A 26,795-nucleotide genomic window follows, 5' to 3' on the forward strand; every position below is an offset into this window, starting at 1 on the left:
TTTGCTTTAAAAATTGATTTATTCTCTAGAATTACTAAAATATTTTCTATCGAGCATTCATTCCTTTGGTCCATAGTCTTCACACACTTTTGTGGTTTGGGGTCCTCTATGTGGGTCCGCTGTCTGACACGTAATCAAGATCCTTGAAGAGCCGCTAGTAAGGAAAATAAAGAGAAAAAGGACGATTATTTCCTGCCACATTCCCCGCTGGAGATCTCCTCTCTGCCCCTTTACCCATCACATTACAATTCCTATCCCATTCCGTGACCTGGCATCACTTGTTCAAGGCGCTCTAGAGATTTGGATACCTCAAGACATCCATTCAACTTTGAGAAACACCTTACATAGGAGTAAATTTACTAAGGTGGGAGGTTTTTTTTTAACTGGTGATGTTGCTCATAGCAACCAGATTCTACTTAACATTTATCTAGCTGCTTCTAGAAGATAATAGATAGAATCTGATTGATTTGGTTGCTATGGGCAACATCACCAGTTCTCAAAAATACCCACCTTAGTAAATTTACCTCATAGTGTGCACTGTAGGATTTTTCAGGGCAGGGTGCTGATCACTGGGGAGGGCACATTTTAAAAATTTGAAGGGTACAGTATTGGAACACTACACATTACAGCACTAAAGGGATTCGGTCGGGATCCCGACTGTCAAAATACCAACGCCGAGATCCTGACACAGCGAAGAAGACGGCGCCGGAATTCCCAAATGGGAAGAGAATCCTGGCGTCGAAATACAGACACACGGAATCTTGATCGTTCCACTACTGCCACCCTGGACAGGCAACCACAGGGGGGTTGGTGTGATTTTATGTTTAGGCTGGGTGAAGGGGGATTAGCTTGAGGCTGTGGGGAGGGGGGTTTGGAACCCCTGGGGAGGGTTAGGCGGTAGGCTGTGGTGGAGGGTGAGGTTTAGGCTGCACGAGGGTAGGGTTAGGGTGTCATTGGGGGAAGGTAAGTATACTTACCTTCCCCCTGTCGGGATGTCACGGGCGATATTCTGACTGCCGGCATCCCAACCATCGGCATAACGAACCCAACACTCACTAAACTGGTATCGTGCAATTAACAACATGTACCAAATGGACTATATCAGCCCGCACTAGATCTTTACCATTTAGACATTTTCTGGACCTGGTTGGTTGACTCCGCCCTATGATCCCCTAACCCAGAGGTTCCTAAATGTGGTCCTCAAGGCCAGGGGTGGGTATTGGGGTGAGGTCGCCCCTAGGCACAACAGTAATATTCCCCGCCTAATTTTATTATTTTCATTGATTGGTTAGAAGCACTCATTTGATGATAACAAATTTAATAGAATAAATGAAAAAAGCCACCGACCATGACAATTTCTTATCTTCAGTTATGTATACACATTGTGCATGTCTTATCCGTCTACACTCCATTCAAGATGGTATATGGTCCAGTACGTTAGGTTGACAACACTTAGGTCGACAGTCATTAGGTAGACCACTATTGGTCGACATGCATTAGGTCGACATGGTCACTAGGTCAACATGGTCATTAGGTCGACATGACCAAGGTCGACATGGAAAAAGGTCGACATGAGGTTTTTTACATTTTTTGGTGTCTTTATCGTCGTAAAGTGACGGGGAACCCCAATTAGTGCATCGTGTTAGCTCGCCATGCTTCTGGCAAGGTTACTATTCCCAATCATAGTCCACGTGGATCGTAAAGTATGAAAAAGTTTTTTATTTAAAAGTGAAATACTCATGTCAACCTTTTTCCATGTCAACCTAATGACTGTCGACCTAATGACCGTATCCGGTACAGTACAGTGGAAATACTTAGCAGTTACTGGTACTTTTTGATCTGACAGTACCAACACACGCATCTAAGTGCCGCCCCTAGGCATGTGCCTAATGGGAAATTCACCATTGCTCAAGGCACCCTAATGATCCAGGTTCTAAGTCTATCCATGGCTCAGCACAGATGGTTAAATGAAATTGACTGAGGTACAGGTACACCACCGATAATTCGACACCCTTGGTTCCAGCACTTTGCCGGATTATCAGTGATGTACCTGTACCTCAGCGCACCAGACTCTGAGACAGCGCTAGGGTCTTATAATGATACCTGTTGTTGAGAGTCTGTTGTTCTGCCGGCTAGAGAGGAGGAGGAGGCCTGGACAGAGACTGCGCACGGGCCTCCTCCTCCTGTCTTGATGCATCTCTGTCTCTCCCCCTTCTTCTCCCCTCTCCCTTTTTTACGAATGAAAAATTGCACCATAGGTAATTTCTGTAAGATTATATTATTAAACCAGTTGCAGTTTCTTAATTCATTGGTTGGTCTTTGTTATTATATCCTTGGGCCTGTGATTCTTTTAATTAACGTTCTTAAAAAAGAACTGGTATTGTGTTGTCATAATGCATTTTAACCTGTACATTAACCCACTGTATATTATTTACACCTTTTTTTAATGTATTTATTATGCATTCTTCACAATACTTAAAGGAATGATCTATATTCAGTGACAACAAAATGTAATCCAATAAACATGTTCATTTTCTGTTCTCCATATTCACAAAAGCATACTTGTCGCTGAATGTTGGGAGACTCCATGAAAAAGCAGCAAACACCCCGACTCCCTGAAGAGTCTAGAAATCTCCCTAATTGTCCCTTACCCCCATTGTGTAGCTGTTATAATTTTTTGGGAAAAAAAATAAATCAGATATATACCGAATACAGCTGGTCATTCCGAGTTGATCGCTCGCTAGCAGTTTTTAGCAGCCGTGCAAACGCTATGCCACCTCCCACTGGGAGTGTATTGTAGCTTAGCAGAAGTGCGAACGAAAGGATCGCAGAGCGGCTACAAAATAATTTTGTGCAGTTTCAGAGTAGCTTCAGACCTACTCAGCGCTTGCGATGACTTCAGACTATTCAGTTCCTGTTTTGACGTCACGAACACGCCCTGCATTCGCCCAGCCACGCCTGCGATTTTCCGAACACTCCCTGAAAACGGTCAGTTGCCACCCAGAAACGCCCACTTCCTGTCAATCACTCTGCGGCCAGCAGTGCGACTGAAAAGCTTCGCTAAACCTTGTGTGAAACTACATTGTTCGCTGCGCAGCGAACGAAAGCAGCTAGCGATCAACTCGGAATGACCCCCACTGTACATTCAAATGGGATCATCAGTGCCATTTCCCTGCAATGGTTATAAGACACATTGGGGGTCATTCCGAGTTGATCGCTCGCTAGCTACTTTTAGCAGCCGTACAAACGTATAGATGCCGCCCACGGTGGAGTGTATTTTCGCTTTCTAAGTGTGCGAACGGATTTGCAGCCGAGGGCTGCAAAAACAGTTTGTGCAGTTTCTGAGTATGTCTGGACTTACTCAGCCGCTGCGATCACTTCAGCCTTTTCGTGTCCCGAATTGACGGCAGACACCCACCCTGTAAACTCCTGGACACGCCTGCGTTTCTCCAACCACTCCCGGAAAACGGTCAGTTGACACCCAGAAACGCCTTCTTCCTGTCAATCTCCTTGCGAACGCCCGTACGAGTGGAATCGTCGTAGAAACCATCGCTGGGTAACGAACCCATGTGTACTCGTATGACGCGCCTGCGCATTGCGGTGCATACGCATTCGCAGATTAGCCCCGTTCTGCCATGATCGCTGCGCTGCAAAAATCCGTAGAGAGCGATCAACTTGGAATGACCCCCATTGGGCCTGATTCATGTTTGTAAGTAAGTAAAGCAAAAAAGAAAGCAACTGGGCAAAACAATGTTACACTACAGGTGGGACAGATGTAGCAGGCACAGAGACAGCTAGATTTGGGTGGGGTGTGTTCAAACTGAAATCTAGATTGCAGTGTAAAATGTAAAAATAAATCTGTCTAGCATTTGTCAGCTACATGCAAAAGCAGCCAGTATTTACCCGGCATAGAAAAAATGTAAATGTACTTGCTCCCCTTGCATGGTTTGTTCCAGACACAAAGTTACTTGCTTTTTTTGCTTTACTTACAAACATGATTCAGGCCAATTGATCCCTATGGCTACATGCATTTTTAAATAAGGTTTTTCGTGGCCACTTACAGTATATGGAACCACTTGTAAAACACAATACACGAGCGGGCCCTGAAGAGAATCAGTGTCTTTTCATTAACAAGTAGATCTTACTAACTGCTTTGGGGCTCATTTACATTTGGCTATAAGCCTTTTCTCTTTCATCCATCTGGGGGACGCTGCTTCTGAACTGATGGGTTACAGTGTGTGGGAAGGGAGCTTTGGAACAGAACCTATAAAAAAACAACTCCTCCCCCCTCTAACCCCTCCCATCTCCAGCTTGACTAGTAGATTACCTCAGTTTAAGTTTTGTTGCTGGAGAATGCAGGCACAGTTCCTTACTATAGATTTTAATTAGGTTTCTTTTGTTTGATTTACTTTTTTTCTGAACATATCCTAAGTCCCTGTTTCCAGGTGACAGGTGTATTTGGAGTGGGGAGTAGTTAGTTATGCTGCATTCAGACTGCAAATGCCGGATCCTACCCGGTAAGACAAACGTGTACTTACCGGGTGGGATCCGGCATTTGCACTCCGCTGCTGGCTTTCCGACCCGGCAATATACCGGGTCGGTTGCCATAACAACGGAGCGCGCAGCAGCAGCAGGGGCGGGGGTGGAGGCGGCGTAGGGAGATGAGCTCATCTCCAGCGCCGCCTCTCCCTATCTTGTGAATGGGAACCGTGTCGCATCGACACGGCTCCCATTCACACCGCACCTGACCCGGTAATCAACCCGGGTAAAACCCTTCTTTTTTACCGGGTTGATTTACCGGGTCAGGCGACCCGCTAAATCGGCCAGTGTGCTTTCACATCGCACACTGACCCGGTTCGACACGGCAATATGCCGTGTCGGTACCGGGTTATTTGTGCGATGTGAAAGGGGTATTATTAGTTTTTTAGCCGCTCTCTGCAGCCTCTGGGAAAGTCACCACTCTATGGTCACTGGGGCTCCCTGTATCAGGACTGGTGATCCGAGGAGGCAGACATTCAGGCAGGATGCGACAGCCACAAGCTGTACAGCAGTGTTGGGCTGTTTGTGTTTTCCCCCCATAACATTGTGTATATAAAGGCAAGCGCGTGGCTCTGTGTATGCAGAGCATGCAGTGACTGATATACAGCACGTGCGGCGGAGGGTTCCGGTATGAATGGTCGACCATGTTATGGTCGACAGTCATTAGGTCGACCACTATTGGTCGACATTGACATGGTCGACATGGACACATGGTCGACACATGAAAGGTCGACATATGAAAAGGTCGACATGAGTTTTTTTTACTTTTTTTGGTGTCGTTTTTTGTGTAAAGTGACTGGGAACCCCAATTAGTGTACCGCTTCGCTCGCCATGCTTCGGGCATGGTGCCTTCGCTCCGCTACCGCTTCGCTCGGCACACTTTACCGTTCCAATCGTAGTCCATGTGGATCGTAAAGTATGGAAAAGTTCCCCAAAAGAAAAAAAAGTTAAAAAACTCATGTCGACCTTTTCATGTGTCGACCTTTCATGTGTCGACCATTTTCATGTGTCGACCATGTCAATGTCGACCAATAGTGGTCGACCTAATGACTGTCGACCATAACATGGTCGACCATGTGAACGGATACCGCAGCAGGGGGGGGGGGGGGGGCATTGAGCGCTACCTAACAGAAGCGGTTGGACAGATCCCCGGACACTATTAGTGTGAGCTAGGCGGCACGCTGCTTCCGCCTTCCTCTAGCGCCGGTCTGCATTTAGTTCCGCTTCATGAAGGAGACCGTCCAGCCGCGGCGGAAACAGAAGGGGAAGCACGGCTACTCGCCTTCGTCTCCCGTTCAGGGGATGTTAATATGCCGCCCACCTCAGTCTGTGGGGGCAGGTTTCATCTACGGGCACCATTTTATCCACGTTGAAGCAGACTGCAGGGGATGCTGCGCTTCGGATCACACATATCAGGGGGTTTTCAGCTCGGGGATCAGCTTACTGCAAGTATACTGTGTGACTGTTCCTACCTTTTAATATTACAGTAGAGGCTCTGTTACTATACTAGCCCCGCTTCTTCCCCCTTTTTCATTATACAGGGAGTTTTAGGTCTACAGACAGGAGTAAGAAGTTACCGTTTTTAGTTCAGCAGTACTGTGTGTTTACTTCTTAGGACACTGCTGATACTTTACCACAGCAGTATGGCCAATAAGCCGGACAAATCTGCTAAGGGGAAGGCAGGCTCCGCTGCTTACTTTGCCTGTTCTCAGGGGGGTAATTCTGAGTTGATCGCAGCAGCAAGTTTGTTAGCAATTGGGCACAACCATGTGCACTGCAGGTGAGGTAGATATAACATTTGCAGAGAGAGTTAGATTTGGGTGGGTTATTTTGTTTCTGTGCAGGGTAAATACTGGCTGCTTTATTTTTACACTGCAAATTAGATTGCAGATTGAACACACCACACCCAAATCTAACTCTCTCTGCACATGTTATATCTGCCTCCCCTGCAGTGCACATGGTTTTGCCCAACTGCTAAAAAATTTCCTGCTGCGATCAACTTGGAATTACCCCCTCAGTGCGGATCCAAACTCTCTAAGGGTAACATGGATCCAGGTTCTCTCTGCACTGCATGCTCTGGGGCGCTTGTTGTTGAACAGTCTGGTGGGTCTGTAGATCAGTCTATTCCACTTTGGGCCAGGAACATGGCCGATGCTATTGCGGATTTGCGTCAGTTCCTGTCAGGTACTGATTCTAGTCAATCTGCTGAGGAACCACCTTGGGCGAGATATCTGGGCAAATGTCTTTCGGATATAGCGCAGTCTATTAACAAAATTGTGACTACTTCGGGCTCATCGGCCACTAAGAGACAGCATCCGCTGCCCGCTATCACCTTTCCACCTTTGGATTCGGTCACTCCTTTGGAAGAGGATGAACTGGATTCTGAGTGGGAGGATACTTCCGCTTGGGAAGAAGAGGAATTGTCTACAAATTCAAGTGTCAGGTTATTGATCGAAGCCATACTTCAAACTCTTAATCTCCCAGATACGGTCGAGGCGGAGACTTTAACGGCCTTTTTCAAACGACAGAAGAGACAAGTAGCTGTCTTTCATTCATATACACATTTTGCAGATACCTTGAATGAACCTTGGCTTAAGCCGGATTCACGCTTTCAGGCTCCTAAAAAATTAAGGTTTCAGTTTGCAGAGGAGGACACCAAATTCTGGGAAACAGCACCAAAGCTGGATGCTCCTATTTCTCACCTGGCGAAGGCTACAGTAATTCCTTTGGTACAATCAGTGACGTTAAAAGATCCAACGGATAGGAAGATTGGAGGCGATTCTTAAATCCATGTTTGCCTTATCAGGAATTTTTCTGTGTCCAGTCCTCGCTGGTGCCTGGGTCCTTAAAGCCGTAGATGACTGGTTAGCGCAAGTGGTGTCGGGCATGCAGTCTGATGACCCATCGGAGGCTATTCAATTAGCTGAGCAGATTTCTGAGGCTCTCACTTATGTTGGTGAGGCCTTGTTGATTTCGGCCTCACTACAATCACGTTTCTGCTTTAGCGGTTACCGCTAGACGTTCACTCTGGCTTCGTGTTTGGAATACTGACTCTGATTCAAAACAGACATTGACAGCCATTCCGTTTGAAGGAGAATTCCTCTTTGGTCCGGAACTTCCGAAGATTATTTCTAATACCACGGGTGGTGAAGCCCGTTTGTTCCAGTTGCTCCTCAAAAGCCGAAACCAACTAAATTTCGGTCCTTTCATACTAAAGGCAGGGGCAGTTTCCAGTCCTTTCAAGCATGTTCAAGATTTCCACGCAGAGTTGCGTACCGTGGTAGAGGATCACATGCACCTCGCAAACCGGCAGTCAAGCCTGCCGCATGACGCGGGGAGGTCTCCGAAGGGATCCTTGGTGGTGGGGGCACGGTTACTACAGTTCAAAGAAAAGTGGCTCCTGTCGCAACCAGATTGGTGGGTGACGGGGGTCATAGCCCGAGGTTACATTTTGGATCTCGAGGAACCTGTTCCAGACCGCTTTTTTTATCCCTCCTCTCCCATGCGATCCCTCCAGACGACAAGCACTGATTCAGGCAACTTCCACACTTTTTAACAAAGAATTGCTCCATTCAGTCCCCAAACTACAACGGGGTCAAGGCTTTTACTCGAGTCTTTTTCTCGTAAACAAACCGGATGGTTCGTTTTGACCTATTTTAAATCTAAAATGCCTGAATATGTATCTCTCTGTCCAAAAATTAAAAATGGAATCGATTTGTTCAATCATCGCGGTCATGGAACCGGAGGAATATTTGGTATCTATAGACATAAAGGACGCATACCTCCATGTTCCCATGTCAGGTCATCAACATCTTTTGAGGTTCGCAATCGGTCCTTGGCATTTCCAGTTTCAAGCTCTTCCGTTCGGTCTTTCCACGGCCCCTCGAGTATTTACAAAAATATTGGGTCACTTAGTGACAGTTCTCAGATGTCAGGGGGTCAACATTACTCCTTACCTGGACGATTTGTTGCTAAAAGCTCCGTCACAGGAACTTCATCAGCAACTCACCACGGACACTCTACAATCATTCGGATGGATTGTGAATTTCCGGAAATCTTCCTTGATCCCCTCTCAGGAGATGGTTTTTCTAGGTCTCCTATTCGACACGAGAAGTCAGAAGGTTTTTCTACCTCAAGACAGACTTCAAGATCTGCAATCCAGAGTCCGCTCCCTGTTACAATTGCCGAGGGTCTCAGTTCACCGATGTATGCAGGTGTTGGGCAAGATGGTGGCGACCTTCAAAGTGGTACCGTATGCCAGATTCCATGCTCGGCCCCTTCAGTCTCAGATTTTGGGCTTGTGGAATCAAACGGGTCCACATCTGGACTTGCAATTGTGCCGGCCGTCGGCTCAGACTCGGCAGTCTCTCCATTGGTGGCTTCACAGTCCAAATTTAACCAAGGGGGCACCGTTCACTGTTTGGTCTTGGGTGATGATCACCACGGACGCCAGCCTAATCGGTAGGGGGGCAGTGTTTCAATCTCAACACTTCCAGGGACTCTGGAACGGTCAAGAATCGAAGTTACCAATCAACATTTTAGAGTTGAGAGCAAGTCATTATGCTCTGATTCAGGTACAAACCAGTGTCCAAGGTCATCCGGTACGCATTCAATCAGACAACGCCACAGCGGTGGCTTACATATACAAACAAGGCGGGACTCGCAGCTGGAGAGCCATGAAGGAGGTTGCCCATATTCTCCAGTGGGCGGAACAGTGGATTCCAACAATCTCCGCAGTTCACATTTCAGGCGTGGACAACTGGGAAGCAGATTTCTTAAGCCGTCACACGATACATCCGGGAGAATGGGAACTTCATCAAGAAGTCTTTCTGACCCTAGTATCTCTGTGGGGAACACCCGACATCGACCTCATGGCGTCTCGTCTCAACCGAAAGCTACCTCAGTATGGCTCACGAACTCAGGATCCTCAAGCAACGCTGATTGATGCCTTGACAGCTCCATGGCATTTTCTCCTGGGATATATGTTCCCGCCATTCCCCTTGGTACCGCGCCTACTTCAACGCATTCGGAGAGAAGGTCTCCCAGTCATTCTTGTAGCGCCAGATTCGCCTTGTCGTCTGTGGTACTCTTTTCTCCGCAGCATGATGACCAAGGAACCGTTCCGTCCTACCTCTGCGACCCTATCTACTTCTACAAGGTCCTTGTCATCACTACGATTTAAATCGTCTGGCTTTGACGGCATGGTTCTTGAATCCAGCATTTTAAGGTCAAAAGGGTCATCTCGACCAGTTGTACAAGCTATGCTTCAGGCTAGGAAACCAGTCACCTCTCGTATTTATCACAGAGTACGGTGTATCTACATTGCTTGGTGTGAAAGACGTGGGTTGTCGCCGCACCTCTTTCGTTTACCTCGTCTGTTGTCCTTTCTTCAGGATGGTCTAATTAAAGGACTACGTTTGTCTTCCCTTAAGAGTCATGTTTCGGCATGGTCGGTACTTTTTCAGAAAAGATTGGTTCTCATTCCAGAGGTCCAGACATTCCATCAGGGTGTAATCAGGATTCAACCTCAGTTTGTTCCTCCGGTTCCACCCTGGGATTTTCAGAAGCCTCCGTTTGAGCCACTAGAAACTGTTGAATTACGTTTTCTTACTCTGAAGGTTGTTTTTCTTTTGGCCATTGCTTCGGCCAGGCGTGTTTCAGAGTTAGCGGCACTTTCTTGCAGACCACCTGTGTTAGTTTTTCACGACGATCGAGTAGTCGTACGTACGAAGCTGTCCTTCTTACCAAAAGGTGTGTCGGCTTTCCATATGAATCAGGACATAGTGCTTCCAGCGTTTGTTCCAGAGTCTTCTGGAAAGGATTGTCATTTGGCCTTATTAGATGTGGTTCAAGCCTTACGCATTTATTTGTCCCGTATGGAATCTCTCCGTCGTACGGACACCTTGTTGGTTTTAATTGATGCGCCCAAACGTGGTTGGCCAGCTTCTAAAAACACGGTGGCACGTTGGGTTACTTCTGCTATTCGGCAGGCCTATGTTTCTTCAGCATCACCTGTTCCTGACTCGTTGAGGGCTCATTCGACTAGAGCTGCTGGAGCCTCCTGGGCTGTTCGTGGTGGTGTTTCAGTTGAGCAGTTGTGTAGAGCGGCAACTTGGTCTTCCGTGCATACTTTCACCAAGTTTTACTGTTTTCATACGTTTGGTTTGGAGACTGCCTCTGTTAGGCGTCAAATTTTACAAATGGCTCTGCCGTCTGTTTCTCCCGCCTCTATTTAGCTTGCTTTAGGAAATCCCATCAGTTCAGACGCAGCGTCCCCCAGATGGTTTAAGAGAAAAGGGGATTTTTGTTTACTTACCGTAAAATTTCTTTCTCTGATTCCACCTGGGGGACGCTGCCATCCCCCCCGTATTTTTGTCTGGTTTATTGGTTATATTCTGTCTGCCTCTTCCGGCTTTGCTAAACGTTAACTGAGGTAATCTACTAGTCAAGCTGGAGATGGGAGGGGTTAGAGGGGGGAGGAGTTGGTTTTTCATAGGTCCTGTGCCAAAGCTCCCTTCGCACACACTCTAACCCATCAGTTCAGACGCAGCGTCCCCAGATGGAATCAGTGAAGGATTTTACAATAAGTAAACAAAAAACCCTTTTTTTATGACACACCTCTCAGATGTAGGAAAACACTGCACTTATAGGTGTTACTTTTACACTCTCCCTGAAATGCTTTTTCAACAGTAGGCAAGTATGATAGAAGCTGCACGTAGGGCATTACTTGCCGGGCCAGCACTGCAAGTGGGCATGGTGTGGTGGGGGTGGGCAAGTCTGAGAAGGAGGGGGGAGGGGGTTTGGGGAGGGCGGCGCAACACTATTGTGTCATCGTAGCTTTGTGAAGTTGCGGGGGGGGGGCGCAACACTATTGTGTCATCGTAGCTTTGTGAAGTTGGGGGCGGGGGGGGGGGCGCAACACTATTGTGTCATCGTAGCTTTGTGAAGTTGGGGGCGGAGCCACGACACAATTTAATGCAAATTACATCATCAGTTAATGTGAACGGATGCGGCTATCCATTTAGCTCTCCACCAATCAGAGTGGTGCCCAAGGAATAGGCGTTTCTATAATGGGTGCGGTGCACACGGGCCCCTGAGTCCAGGGGGGCCCACACCGCACACCCGGCACCCATATATTATACTTACCCCTCCGGAGTCCTGCGGCAGTGACCATGCAGTGCGGACACAAATCACTTGGAAAATGGCCGCTGCAGCCATTTCCAAGTAATTTTTGCATGCGCACTCTAGATGTTCCTGGGAACAAGGTGCGTACATCATGTTCCCAGAGACCTGCGCATCCAATCTATCCTCAATGCTGGTGCCCGGCTCATCTTCCTCACCAAACGCGCTACGTCCACCTCTCCTCTCCTACAAGACCTTCACTGGCTCCCCTTCCATTTTAGAATCCATTTCAAGCTTCTCACACTCGCTTACAAAGCCCTCACCCACTCCTCTCCCATCTACATCTCTGATCTTATCTCCCTTTACATTCCCACCCTTCCTCTTCGCTCTGCTAATGCACGCCGACTCTCCTGCCTACTGATTACTTCCTCCCACTCCTATCTCCAAGATTTTTCACGTGCTGCTCCAATTCTCTGGAATTCCCTACCTCTCCCCCTCAGACACTCCACCTCTCTACAAAACTTCAAATGGGCTCCCAAGACCCACTTCTTCGCCAAACCCAGCCAAATCTCATCCTAACCCTCTGTTCCACGCTCTCTATGTACCCCGTCTGTGTCACCCCTGTCTTTCTACCCCTCCCCTTTAGAATGTAAGCTCTCACGAGCAGGGCCCTCTTCCCTCATGTGCTTATCCTTTCTCTTACTTTAATAATCTTCAACTGCACCAAATCCAGCAGTCTTCTGCCACCTGATACTTATTCCAGTGTCATCTGGTGATGTAGCTATGTTTATTTACCCTGTACTTGTCCTATATTGTCGTCAACTGTAAGTTGCTGTTTTCCTGCTTGATTATTTGTTTATGTACTCTGTAATTGGGCGCTGCGGAACCCTTGTGGCGCCATATAAATAAAGGATAATAATAATGCGCAGTAGACTCTGGTACTATGCCAGAGTTTACGTGCCGCCAGAGAGAAGGGGGCCCACAACGGAGGCAGAGAAATAACATATGATAAGACAGCAGCAGGAGGCTGGATGGTTCCAGCCTCCGGACACTTGCCCACTTTTCTGGGCGGCCAGGAGCGCCACCCAATATGCGTGAGCCTCCCAGCTATTCCAGAAAGGTAGGCAAGTATGACACAGGGCCATCACTGCACCTTACTGACGTTGCTGAGCAATGAAGTGAATGCTAGCAGATCTCTCAGTGTAAGCTGCATCTGAAGGGGATGCAGTCAGTTTACCTCCAATCAAAATCCCGACGTTCAAAATCCCGACACCAATTGACCAATGGTCAAAATCCCGACAAGGTCAAAATCCCGACATTTAAAGTACAGACAAGGTCAAAATACCGACATGTAAAATGCCGACAGGTCAAAATACCGACATGAGTTTTTCATGATTTTTTTCATTGAAACCGACTTGTTCATACTTTACCATCCCAGTGAACCTGGAGGGGGAATATAATAGTGTGCCGAGCGTAGCGAGGGGACGCGGTACACTTTATATGGTGTCCATGTTGACTTATGTCGACATACACACAAAAAACAACAAGAAAACGTGTGTCGGTATTTTGACCTGTCGGCATTTTACATGTCGGTATTTTGACCTTGTCGGTATTTTCAGCTTGTCGGGATTTTGACCATCGGTCAATTGGTGTCGGGATTTTGAACGTCGGGATTTTGATTGGAGGTATTTTATACCGATCCCATCTGTAGGATTAGGCCTCAGACAGTGGGAGGCCCCTCAGATTGTCGTGCCGTGCACTATAATGGCTTCTAATGCTGGACGAGTGGTGACATCATCAGGGGCTGGGGTGGAGAAGAGACTCGGATTCTGATTTGGAAGTAAAGCAAAAAGTGCAAGTAACTTTGTATCTGGAACAAACCATGTTGCAGCACCTTTATATTTATTCTGTGCAGGGTAAATACCGGCTGCTCTCGCATGTAGCCCACAGATGTTAGACAGCTTTATTTTAACACTGCAATTTATATTTCACTTTGAACACACCCCACCCACATCTAACTCTCTCTCAGCACATGTTACACCTGCCTCACCCGCAGTACAGTATGATTTTTCCCACGTAAACAGTTGCTATGTTTTGGATTTTATATCCAAATCAGAATCAGGCCCAGGGTGCGCCTGCATCTCTGAAATATGCTGGTGCGCTTCTCCAATGGTGCTCTGGAAAAAGGGTAGGGCGGATTTTTAAACCTATAAAACGTGCAGGGTGCGACGCACGACTATAATAACCCAGCAGGAACACCACTTTACAGAAACAAAGGGTTATAACCGCACCAAGCAATGCAGAAATTGTGTTGCATACATTCAAACCGGACTGTAAAGTCTTGATCTAAATGTATTAACTAGCATAACATACAAAAAGAATACAGAAACGGTCAGGAATATTATATGAAACACAGATTATTGGAGTGGTAGACGTTCCAAACCTAAAGAAATTTCCCTATAGGACACTCATGGACAGAATAAACGTCAATTATTGACTAATTATTTGTAAAAAAAACATACTTTATTAGAAATGCATAGAAATGATAAACGCTGTCACTGACACAATGTACAAACAATTAAACAAAGGTGAAATATAAAAAAGTGACACAAAACATAACCGGAAAAAAATGTGAAATAGGAAAAATCCACCGAGTGAAGAACAACAGATGACATATAAAGTGAATTAAAATCCCGTTGCTCAGTTAACACTATGTACTACTGTGGATCCTGAACCCACCACCACCCGTCACACTTCCCACTATATAGCCGCACAGCGGTGCAACCTCAGTTGCCGGATGGGACAATGAGCACACAGCGCCAATAAAACCTGTTTTCGACCAACAGGGCACTATCTACAATTTTCAGCAGTTAAAAGACAGAACTGACATATCCAATACCAAATTCTCCATATATTTACACGGTTCTATGATTATGTGACGCAGGACACTAACAGCTCTGGAGCCTCAGAATCGTCTATCAATTTCAACCACGCTAATACCTTTAGCATATGATACATAACATATATACAGGCCTCGATCCGTGTGCGATACTGGCGGGGAAGCTGAAACCATGGCGACAGACAGGATATTCCAGGCTTGGCTGATCCGGATTTTCTCTTACACACTTTGAACCCACAATTAATTCTTTATGGTTGGCAGCACTACTGGAATTACACATAATTACAATTAATACAGCATACATATCACAGTCCCAGCGCAGGTATATGGTTCAGGAGAGATGGCCAAAAGCGTAAGAACCAACAAGTTATTCTGGAGGAGATTTATCAAAGCGAGAGATACAGTATAGTACAAACTAATCAGCTCCTAACTCTAATTTTTCAAACACAGCTTGTAAAATGACAGTTAGGAGCTGATTGGCGAGTGCTTAGGGGGAGATTTATCAAAACTTTGAGAGAGATAAAATACCAACCATCTTCCTTCATATTACAGGCTGTGCTTAAAATTTTTTTTTTAAAGGAGCTGATTGATTGACACTTTCTCTCTCTAAACTGTATCTCTTTCCATGTTTTGATAAATCTCCCCCGTTATCACTCTCCAGGCTTTGATATAACTCCCCCACTATGTCACAATCTCTGGAGTTACAGAGAAATCAGGAAACAATGGAACAATGTCATAGCTTTTATTAATAACTAGTTGATTCATCGTGCCCTACTGGCGCTCTTCACACCGTCATAAGGGGCTACGTCCCCTTAACCCTTGCACGCCCTTGTGGCGTGCAATATTTATATTATATGGAGTATTACCTCCAATCATAATTGTGTGAGTGGTTAAATATGGCACGGACAAAGGGTGTGCAATGGTAAAGGGGGTCAAAGCCCCTTGCAACGGCGTGAACAGTGCACGCAGGGCACGATGAATCACCTGGTAGGTGCTGTAGTTGGGAGAGTGGCGGGTGCGGGGGAGACGATGATGGGGGAGGGGGTCCAGGAGTGCCGCGGGTGGGGGAGAGTTGGTTGCGGGGGTGCCGTGGGTGGGGGGGCTGGTGCGGTGGTGCCGCAGGTGGGGGAGGGGCAGGTGCGTGGGTGCCGCGGCTGGGGGTCCGGAGCCACCACGGGTGGGGGAGAAACGGTTGCGGGGGTGCCGCGAATGGAGGACAGGCGGGTGCGGTGGTGCCGCGGGTGGGGGAGGGGCGGGCGCTGCGGTTGGGGGAGGGGGTCCGGAGCCAACGCGGATGGTGGGGGTGCCGCAGATGGGGCCCGGAGGTACTGCGCGTGAGGGAGGGGCAGGTAATGCTTCTCCTACTGGAAGCAGCTAAGCTGCTGTCCTCCCTTTGGCAGTGGCTCTCCCGAAGACTCGTCGGAATGCTTTGGCGCTAAGGGCTGCTGGGAGCTGTAGTTTAGTTAGTGCGTCTACTTCCCTGTAATGCGGCGTTGGGACACCGGCGCTAACAATAGTGACTGCCTGGCAGAAGTGACTGACTGGCTGAATCAATGTAAAAGGTGAGAGTGCTGTGCAGTGTCTGTGACACTGCACTGCACAGCACTGTCACCTTTTACATTGATTCAACGTCCAGACATTACCCTCCACGATATCACCCACTCTATCCGTTACATTAGACATCTCGGGGCTTCCAGGCCGGCAGCCCAGGTGCTGTGTTGCGGAGTCAGGGCCTCTGGGTGCGGCTGTGGCGGGGAGGCACTTCTGTGACATCACGCGCAGAGGAGGCTCCGGGGCTCAGAGAGTATGTGGCGAAGGGAGGGCTATGAAAGCCTTCTGCGCTGCTTTCATAAACATCTATGCCGGTGGCTGCAGCAGCTTTTGTTCCACCTGCGCCGTGGCTAGGGAGTGGGGATTGTTGATACAGGAGGGGGCAGGCGGACTGGCAGCAGGACATAGGACGCTGCAGTAAAAGGATTGTTTTTTCCCCTTATCTACAGCGCAGAGATTTTCTGCAGATGCAGTGTCATACCCTCCAGCTGTACCTTTTTGGCAGGTACAGAACCTTTTTTTTTATGGCCTGTACCGATTTTTGGCTCTTCAAACTTCCATTGAAAGTATTGGAAAAGGGACGTGGCCACGGCACTTTATCCGTGACCACACCCCTTTTTCGAATTTGTAGCTATTTTTGTGTGTTCATTGTTGGAGGATATGTTGCTGCAGAAGCAGTGGGCCTATTTTGGGGTGTGGACCTGGAGCTGCAGCTCCATCAGCCCCATTGTTAATCCTGCTCTGGGAAGACACAGCAGCCCAAGGGCAGAGCCTCCCATTGGATGTAACCTGTGTGGGAGGGCGTTTCTCGCCCATTCAGCTGTGGACTGGGTGTGATAGACCTGTCACTAACCCAATGAGAGCTCCTAGCCACTCCCAGCGTTATACACACAGTCACTCTGGGCTATTATATAGAAGATCATTTTAATCTCCCCTACCCTCCTAGCACCCCCCCAGCTGTGAGAGTCTAGACTGATAAAAAGGGTAAATAGAGTCTTGGAGAGTGATAAGTTGCACGGTGATAAAGTACCAGCCAATCAGCTCCTAACTGCCATGTTACAGGCTGTGTTTGAAAAATGACAGTTATGAGCTGATTGGTTGGGCTTTATCACCGTGCAACTTATCACTCTCCAAGGCTTGATAAATCTGAGCCATATGTTGTTATACAGTACACTCACCATTTGTGTATCCTGGGTCTGATTCAGAGATGTAGATAAATGCATTCACAGCTAAAATTTGTTACATAGCGGCTGTGAGAGAATATACAAATGTCGCTACCGCCCGGCTTAGTATTGAGACGTCCACCAGCAGCTTTTTGAATCCCAGCGGCTGGTTACAAGGTCCCTTACTGTCAATCACTCTGGGAATGAGTCCTCTCTGAAGCCGCCAGACTGCTGGTAATCGCTCAACTGCGCGACAAACGAGTTTGCGTCTATCTCTGATCAGGCCCCACTGGCCCCAGAGGGATTCCAAAGAAACTTTCCCTTTTCCTTATATAATATTGCCTGATTCACTCCTTTCCCCACATTAAATAGCACAATATTTACTGTGGCAGCACCCTGTTACATAGGGGATGTAGTTGGGATCCCGACAGTCAGAATGCCGGCGCCGGAATCCCGACACCTGTCAGAAAACAGACGCCGGAATCAGCAACATAAGAATCCCAAGTAGGTTAGGGTTAGGCTGCTGGGGGCGAAGGTTAGGTTTAGGCTGCAGGGGGAAGGTTAGGTGTAGGCTGTGGGGAGGGAGGATTAGAGTGAGGGAGAGGATTAGCCTTAGCTCCCTCCTGCACCCAAAGCTATATAATAATACTGAAACCAGCTCCTTGTGTATACAGATCAGTAACAATAGGTATGCAGACCTGTAAGGTATATAATAAGATTTTACTCACCGGTAAATCTATTTCTCGTAGTCCGTAGTGGATGCTGGGACTCCGTAAGGACCATGGGGAATAGCGGCTCCGCAGGAGACTGGGCACAACTAAAGAAAGCTTTAGGACTACCTGGTGTGCACTGGCTCCTCCCACTATGACCCTCCTCCAGACCTCAGTTAGGATACTGTGCCCGGAAGAGCTGACACAATAAGGAAGGATTTTGAATCCCGGGTAAGACTCTTACCAGCCACACCAATCACACCGTATAACTCGTGATACAATACCCAGTTAACAGTATGAAATATAACTGAGCCTCTCAACAGATGGCTCAACAATAACCCTTTAGTTAAACAATAACTATATACAAGTATTGCAGACAATCCGCACTTGGGATGGGCGCCCAGCATCCACTACGGACTACGAGAAATAGATTTACCGGTGAGTAAAATCTTATTTTCTCTGACGTCCTAAGTGGATGCTGGGACTCCGTAAGGACCATGGGGATTATACCAAAGCTCCCAAACGGGCGGGAGAGTGCGGATGACTCTGCAGCACCGCATGAGCAAACTCTAGGTCCTCCTCAGCCAGGGTATCAAACTTGTAGAATTTTGCAAATGTGTTTGACCCCGACCAAGTAGCTGCTCGGCAAAGTTGTAAAGCCGAGACCCCTCGGGCAGCCGCCCAAGAAGAGCCCACCTTCCTCGTGGAATGGGTTTTCACTGATCTAGGATGCGGCAGTCCAGCCGCAGAATGTGCAAGCTGAATCGTACTACAGATCCAGCGAGCAATAGTCTGCTTCGAAGCAGGAGCACCCAACTTGTTGGGTGCATACAGGATAAATAGCGAGTCAGTTTTCCTGACACTAGCTGTCCTGGAAACATAAATTTTCAGGGCCCTGACTACGTCCAACAACTTGGAATCCTCCAAGTCTTTAGTAGCCGCAGGCACTACAATAGGTTGGTTCAAATGAAAAGCTGATACCACCTTAGGGAGAAACTGGGGACGAGTCCTCAATTCTGCCCTATCCATTTGGAAAATCAGATAAGGGCTTTTACATGACAAAGCCGCCAATTCTGACACACGCCTGGCCGAAGCCAAGGCCAACAGCATGACCACTTTCCACGTGAGATATTTCAAATCCACGGTTTTAAGTGGCTCAAACCAATGCGACTTTAGGAAATCCAACACCACGTTGAGATCCCAAAGTGCCACTGGAGGCACAAAAGGGGGCTGAATATGCAGCACTCCCTTAACAAATGTCTGAACTTCAGGCAGTGAAGCCAGTTCTTTCTGGAAGAAAATCGACAGAGCCGAAATCTGGACCTTAATGGAACCCAATTTTAGGCCCATAGTCACCCCTGACTGTAGGAAGTGCAGAAAACGGCCCAGCTGAAATTCCTCCGTTGGGGCCTTCCTGGCCTCACACCACGCAACATATTTTCGCCATATGCGGTGATAATGATTTGCAGTCACTTCTTTCCTAGCTTTAATCAGCGTAGGGATGACTTCCTCCGGAATGCCCTTTTCCTTCAGGATCCGGCGTTCAACCGCCATGCCGTCAAACGCAGCCGCGGTAAGTCTTGGAACAGACAGGGCCCCTGCTGCAGCAGGTCCTGTCTGAGCGGCAGAGGCCATGGGTCCTCTGAGATCAGTTCCTGAAGTTCCGGGTACCAAGCTCTTCTTGGCCAATCCGGAACAATGAGTATAGTTCTCACTCCTCTTTTTCTTATGATTCTCAGCACCTTGGGTATGAGACGAAGAGGAGGAAACACATAAACTGACTGGAACACCCACGGTGTCACTAGTGCGTCTACAGCTATCGCCTGAGGGTCTCTTGACCTGGCGCAGTACTTCTGTAGCTTTTTGTTGAGGCGGGACGCCATCATGTCCACCTGTGGCAGTTCCCATCGCCTTGGAATCTGCGTGAAGACTTCTTGATGAAGTCCCCACTCTCCCGGGTGGAGGTCGTGTCTGCTGAGGAAGTCTGCTTCCCAGTTGTCCATTCCCGGAATGAACACTGCTGACAGTGCTAACACGTGATTTTCCGCCCATCGGAGAATCCTTGTGGCTTCTGCCATCGCCATCCTGCTTCTTGTGCCGCCCTGTCGGTTTACATGGGCGACTGCCGTGATGTTGTCTGACTGAATCAGTACCGGCTGGTTTTGAAGCAGGGGTCTTGCCTGACTTAGGGCATTGTAAATGGCCCTCAGTTCCAGAATATTTATGTGTAGGGAAGTCTCCTGACTTGACCATAGTCCCTGGAAGTGTCTTCCCTGTGTGACTGCCCCCCAGCCTCGAAGGCTGGCATCCGTGGTCACCAGGACCCAGTCCTGTATGCCGAATCTGCGGCCCTCTTGAAGATGAGCACTCTGCAGCCACCACAGCAGAGACACCCTGGTCCTTGGAGACAGGGTTATCAGCCGATGCATCTGAAGATACGATCCGGACCACTTGTCCAACAGGTCCCACTGAAAGGTCCTTGCATGGAACCTGCCGAATGGGATTGCTACGTAGGAAGCTACTATTTTTCCCAGGACTCGCGTGCAGTGATGCACCGACACCTGTTTTGGTTTCAGGAGGCCTCTGACTAGAGATGACAGCTCCTTGGCTTTCTCCTCCGGGAGAAACACTTTTTTCTGTTCTGTATCCAGAACCATCCCCAGGAACAGTAGACGTGTCGTAGGGACCAGCTGTGACTTTGGAATATTCAGAATCCAACCGTGCTGTTGTAGCACCTCCCGAGATAGTGCTACCCCGACCAACAACTGCTCCCTGGACCTAGCCTTTATCAGGAGATCGTCCAAGTACGGGATAATTAAAACTCCCTTTTTTCGAAGAAGTATCATCATTTCGGCCATTACCTTGGTAAATACCCTCGGTGCCGTGGACAGACCAAACGGCAACGTCTGGAATTGGTAATGACAATCCTGTACCACAAATCTGAGGTACTCCTGGTGAGGATGGTAAATGGGGACATGCAGGTAAGCATCCTTGATGTCCAGTGATACCATGTAATTCCCCTCGTCCAGGCTTGAAATAACCGCCCTGAGCGATTCCATCTTGAACTTGAATTTTTTTATATAAGTGTTCAAGGATTTCAAATTTAAAATGGGTCTCACCGAACCGTCCGGTTTCGGTACCACAAACATTGTGGAATAGTAACCCCGTCCTTGTTGAAGGAGGGGCACCTTGACTATCACCTGCTGGGAATACAGCTTGTGAATTGCCTCTAGCACAGCCTCCCTGTCTGAGGGAGTTGTTGGCAAGGCAGATTTGAGGAAACGGCGAGGGGGAGACGTCTCGAATTCCAGCTTGTACCCCTGAGATACCACTTGAAGAATCCAGGGATCTACCCGTGAGCGAGCCCACTGATTGCTGAAGTTCTTGAGACGGGCCCCCACCGTACCTGGCTCTGCCTGTGGAGCCCCAGCGTCATGCGGTGGACTTAGAGGAAACGGGGGAGGACTTTTGTTCCTGGGAACTGGCTGTATGCTGCAGCTTTTTCCCTCTACCTCTGCCTCTGGGCAGAAAAGACGCGCCTTTAACCCGCTTGCCTTCTTGGGGCCGAAAGGACTGTACCTGATAATACGGTGCTTTCTTTGGCTGTGAGGGAACATGGGGTAGAAAAGCTGACTTCCCAGCTGTCGCTGTGGAAACGAGGTCCGAGAGACCATCCCCAAACAACTCCTCACCTTTATAAGGCAAAACTTCCATATGCCTTTTAGAATCTGCATCCCCTGTCCACTGCCGAGTCCATAACCCTCTCCTGGCAGAAATGGACATAGCACTTATTTTAGATGCCAGCCGGCAAATATCCCTCTGTGCATCTCTCATGTATAAGACTGCGTCTTTAATATGCTCTATGGTTAGCAATATAGTGTCCCTGTCAAGGGTATCAATATTTTCCGACAGGGAATCTGACCACGCAGCTGCAGCACTGCACATCCATGCTGAAGCAATAGCCGGTCTTAAAATAATACCTGAGTGTGTATATACAGACTTCAGGATAGCCTCCTGCTTCCTATCAGCAGGCTCCTTCAGGGCGGACGTATCCGGAGACGGTAGTGCCACCTTCTTTGACAGGCGTGTGAGCGCTTTATCCACCCTAGGGGATGTTTCCCAACGTGACCTATCCTCTGGCGGGAAAGGGTACGCCATTAGTAACTTTTTAGAAATTACCAGTTTCTTATCGGGGGAAGCCCACGCTTCTTCACACACCTCATTTAATTCATCAGATGGGGGAAAAACCACTGGTAGTTTTTTCTCCCCAAACATAATACCCTTTTTTGTGGTACCTGGGGTAACATCAGAAATGTGCAACACATTTTTCATTGCCTCAATCATGTAACGTGTGGCCCTATTGGAAGTTACATTAGTCTCATCGTCGTCGACACTGGATTCAGTATCCGTGTCGACATCTGTGTCTGCCATCTGAGGTAGCGGGCGTTTTAGAGCCCCTGATGGTTTTTGAGACAGTTGGGCAGGCACGAGCTGAGAAGCCGGCTGTCCCACATCTGCTATGTCGTCAAACCTTTTATGTAAGGAGTTGACACTTTCACGTAATTCCTTCAACAAGTCCATCCACTCAGGTGTCGGCCCCGCAGGGGGTGACATCACATTTATCGGCATCTGCTCCGCCTCCACATAAGCCTCCTCATCAAACATGTCGACACAGCCGTACCGACACACCACACACACACACAGGGAATGCTCTGACTGAGGACAGGACCCCACAAAGCCCTTTGGGGAGACAGAGAGTATGCCAGCACACACCACAGCGCTATATAAGACAGGGATTAACACTATAACTGAGTGATTTTCCCTTATAGCTGCTTATATGTATACTACTGCGCCTAAATTTAGTGCCCCCCCTCTCTTTTTTACCCTTTGTAGTCTTGAAACTGCAGGGGAGAGCCTGGGAGCGATCCTTCCAGCGGAGCTGTGAGGGAAAAATGGCGCTAGTGTGCTGAGGGAGATAGCTCCGCCCCTTTTCCGGCTGACTTCTCCCGCTTTTTTATGGATAGCTGGCAGGGGTATTTTTCACATATATAGCCTCTAAGACTATATTATGTGAGTTTTATGCCAGCAAGGTGTTTAATATTGCTGCTCAGGGCGCCCCCCCCCAGCGCCCTGCACCCATCAGTGACCGGAGTGTGAGGTGTGCATGAGGAGCAATGGCGCACAGCTGCAGTGCTGTGCGCTACCTTGTTGAAGACCGAAGTCTTCTGCCGCCGATTTCCAGGACCATCTTCTTGCTTCTGGCTCTGTAAGGGGGACGGCGGCGCGGCTCCGGGACCGGACGACCGAGGCTGGGCCTGTGTTCGATCCCTCTGGAGCTAATGGTGTCCACATAGCCTAAGAAGCCCAAGCTAGCTGCAAGCAGGTAGGTTCGCTTCTTCTCCGCTTAGTCCCTCGTAGCAGTGAGTCTGTTGCCAGCAGATCTCACTGAAAATAAAAAACCTCAAAGTATACTTTCTTTTCTAGGAGCTCAGGAGAGCCCCTAGTGTGCATCCAGCTCAGCCGGGCACAAGATTCTAACTGAGGTCTGGAGGAGGGTCATAGTGGGAGGAGCCAGTGCACACCAGGTAGTCCTAAAGCTTTCTTTAGTTGTGCCCAGTCTCCTGCGGAGCCGCTATTCCCCATGGTCCTTACGGAGTCCCAGCATCCACTTAGGACGTCAGAGAAATAATGGTTATAGAGAAGTAAGGTAGTTTTGTTAAAGACCAACTGTATCAGCCATCAGCCAGGACACGTGTCCCCTCATTCTCTGTGTCCAGGAACGTGTGAGCACGGGGGCTGGGTGTTACCAATTTACATGTCTATTTGTATTGAGATTCAGACAACAGGACCTGCCTTTTATATACCAGATGGATACACGACCCTACACCCAGAACTGGCTCATTCACAACAAACACCAAGGTATCTGAAAGCAGCCTGTGTGTAGCTGAGGCGGCTGATGTGTTCTACAAGAACACAGACACCGGCCCAGCGTGTCTCTGGTGTGTCTGGATATTAGAACAGTCACATGTCCTTGCATTAATGGAATTATCTTCCTGTTGTTACTGCTTATGTTTGCGTTATACTTTATTTCTGACTTGACCAAGTTCTACTGGACCGTAATGTGGCCTTCTAGATCACTGTCCTTTTCAGTGTCTTGTTACGCATAAGAACAGCTTCTCTCCGTCAGCCACTATATGCCGCACCTTAGGAGTGTCTGTTTTGTAGGACTACTGTGGCGACTTATAGGATATGTTCATTTTATACATAATTAAGTTTATAATTGAAAATATAAAGTTACCTTTGTTAGTTTTGCAATCATCTATCAATGGCCGGTGAGTTCAGGATGGTGGGAGGGAAGCTAACACAAAAAGAAGAGAAAAGAAAGATAAGGTTATTTCACATGCGCATGTCCCAGAACAGGTCTCCACCTCAGGCTTCCTCTGGCCCATTCTATGATAAATCAGCTTGTTTGAGGGTTTTCTGCGATATCTCAAAGGAAAAAAACTACTATGGGGCTGATTCAGAGATGGACTGCGCATCTGGTCTGCGCACCTGCCGCAGTGCGCAACCATTTTCCTTGCGGCTACATCCTGGAAGGATGCGGCCACAAGATAATTGACGGTGGTGGGCGTTCGTGAGGCGGCGACGTGGCGTTTCGCAGGCTAGCAGGAAGCGTTTTCGGGGTGGCTGGGTGACGTCACACGCAGCCGCTTTGATTTAAAAAAAATGGCGGGGGACCACCTGACATCACAGACCGGCTACGCTGCCAGGAGTAAAGCTCAATTCAATGCATCCCCCAGCATGTGAGGAGGTAGACAGAGATCTGCAGCCATCTTTGAATCAGGTCATATAGCCGGTGATGTTGAAGTAAACAATAGAGAGGGGGGGGGGGGGGTGTTACCACGTCATTATTCACAATGCTGCCAGTCAAGATGTCGACATCAGAATGTCAGCAGTTGACAAGCTAAATGCCGACATTAGGGTTAGCCATCAGGGGGAAGGTTAGGTTGACGGATAAGGGTTAGCATACTGGAACAGAACATGAGCTAGAAAACACCACTGCACCACCAGAGCGGATTGTAGGTAAGTGACTGGGATCCACAGTTTTGCTGACATCTGAGCATGTCAACATTTCATCAGTGTTGACATGGTCAACGAAGACATGCTAAACATGTCCACATTATGTCAACAAAACATACCACACCTGAAAAAAGCCTAACATGTAAATACAAATATAAATTTTTAAATAAAAAAATAAATCCAATACTCACATGAAAAATAATCTTCTATAACACGACGCCGGACCTGGCCGCCTAGATCCCTGGTATCTACTACCACCGGAGAAAGATCCTCTTCCTGATAAACACTGGGATGAATCTCTACCGTCAAATTGTTTGCCACACAAATGTTGTGCAAAATGCAGCACGCGATAGTTATGTCGCAAACCTTTGAAGGAGAGTACAATAGCGCACCGCCGGACCTGTCCAGACAGCGGAACCGGCTCTTAAGGGCAGCGAAGGTCGTTTCGACAACACCCCTCGTTGCTGCGTGTGCTGATTGGTAACTTTGTTCGGCGGCAGTAACAGGTTCCGACAAAGGCGTTAACAGCCAGGTGCGGCTTCTATATCCAGTGTCACCTGGGGGGGGAAAAAAGGAACAAGTTAAAATAGGATAAACATCCTGCGCGATTCTGGTGTATTAGGGCATTGATTTAAAGCGGCAATCAACCTGGTTCTGCCTTTATTGTTGCCGCTTTAAATCTACGGCCTAAAACGCTAGAATTGCACCAGTTTCTGCAACTTGCAGACTATTACATATGAAGCTATAATGGGACTATAACATAAAAATGTTGCTCTCACCAAGCAGCCAACCGTATGGGACTGACCCTTCCTCGATTTGGCGGAACAGAGCAGACTGGCGCAGAATATAAGAATCATGTGTAGATCCGGGAAACCCCACCACAACATTCAGAATTCTTTGATTGGCGTCACTCACCATCTGCACATTTAGTGAGTGAAAGTCTCTACGGTTCCGAAAACATTCCGCATTTTGCCGCGGCGTAGTGAGTGCCACATGCATGCAATCCAACGCCCCCAAAACATTTGGCATGCCGGCAATAGAAAAAAAATCCGATTTGATCTCCCTCCACTCGCTGTCGGATTGCGGGAATTTTATAAAGTCCGTGGTGTGTTTCCTTAAAGCCGTTAGCACCTGGAACAAAGAGCGCGAAAACGTGGCCTGGGAAAAGCCGGCGATTAGGGAGACCGTTGGCTGAAAACGTCCGGATGCAAAAAAGTGCAGAGACGCGAGCAGCTTGGCCAGGCCGGGCACTGCGTGGTTCGTGGCCACACGCGGCTCCAGGTCGGGCTCCAAGATGTCATACAGCGCATAGATTGCGTGCGAGGATAGGCGGTAAAGTTTAATCACCTCTGCCTCGGGCACACCATCCAGCAATTGCCTTGTGCGATATAGACGAGGCCGCGGTACTGCGACCTGCGCCGACTCAACAGATGGAGGCATTTCCTGAGCATCACTCACAGAAGGGACAGCCACATCCTCTCCTTCCATCACCATGCTTTCCTCCATTGATGCACTGTAATGTACAGCCAGACCCTGCTAGTGAATGGTACCAGTCACCAAATACACAAGAAAAATAAAATTATTGTTCTAAAAAATCCCCAAGTTTGCAATAAAAAAAAATCCCCAATGATATAAACAAAGAGACGTCGCTGGAACCGATCAGCAGCCTCAGGAGAGAAGTCCTGCTCCTGGAACCCCCTGGGACAAGCGTGACCAGTTCCGTTCAAAGTG

General features: G+C 48.1%; 1 protein-coding gene across 4 annotated transcripts; it reads right to left on the reverse strand.

The window, feature by feature from the left end:
* Positions 1 to 26,795, reverse strand: LOC134910584 (putative nuclease HARBI1). 4 transcript variants are annotated; one of them, XR_010176236.1, is made up of 5 exons: positions 25,844 to 26,795; positions 25,256 to 25,621; positions 24,283 to 24,342; positions 14,662 to 14,826; positions 1 to 154 (listed from the first exon to the last, which is right to left on the reverse strand). XR_010176236.1 is itself a non-coding variant. In XM_063918796.1 (4 exons), exons 1-3 carry the CDS (start codon positions 26,568 to 26,570, stop codon positions 24,323 to 24,325), a joined length of 1,113 nt encoding a protein of 370 aa, XP_063774866.1. In that variant the 5' UTR covers positions 26,571 to 26,795; the 3' UTR covers positions 1 to 154; positions 24,283 to 24,322. The 4 variants fall into 4 exon arrangements, 3 of the variants coding, with proteins under 3 accessions (XP_063774866.1, XP_063774865.1, XP_063774864.1); XM_063918796.1 differs by lacking the exon at positions 14,662 to 14,826; XM_063918795.1 differs by lacking the exon at positions 1 to 154 and having other exon boundaries at positions 14,171 to 14,823.

Source organism: Pseudophryne corroboree, chromosome 4 (assembly GCF_028390025.1).
Source record: "Pseudophryne corroboree isolate aPseCor3 chromosome 4, aPseCor3.hap2, whole genome shotgun sequence".
NCBI lineage: Eukaryota > Metazoa > Chordata > Amphibia > Anura > Myobatrachidae > Pseudophryne > Pseudophryne corroboree.

What these genes read in the sequence shown, in the direction of transcription:
- LOC134910584 (XM_063918796.1), bottom strand. Translation starts at nt 26,570, where the DNA reads ATGGAGGAAAGCATGGTGATGGAAGGAGAGGATGTGGCTGTCCCTTCT. An exon ending in CCCATACGGTTGGCTGCTTG is followed by an intron (nt 25,622 to 25,843) that starts GTGAGAGCAACA and finishes TTCCCCCCCCAG; the next exon opens with GTGACACTGGATATAGAAGC. An exon ending in TATAGAAGATTATTTTTCAT is followed by an intron (nt 24,343 to 25,255) that starts GTGAGTATTGGA and finishes TTTTTGTGTTAG; the next exon opens with CTTCCCTCCCACCATCCTGA.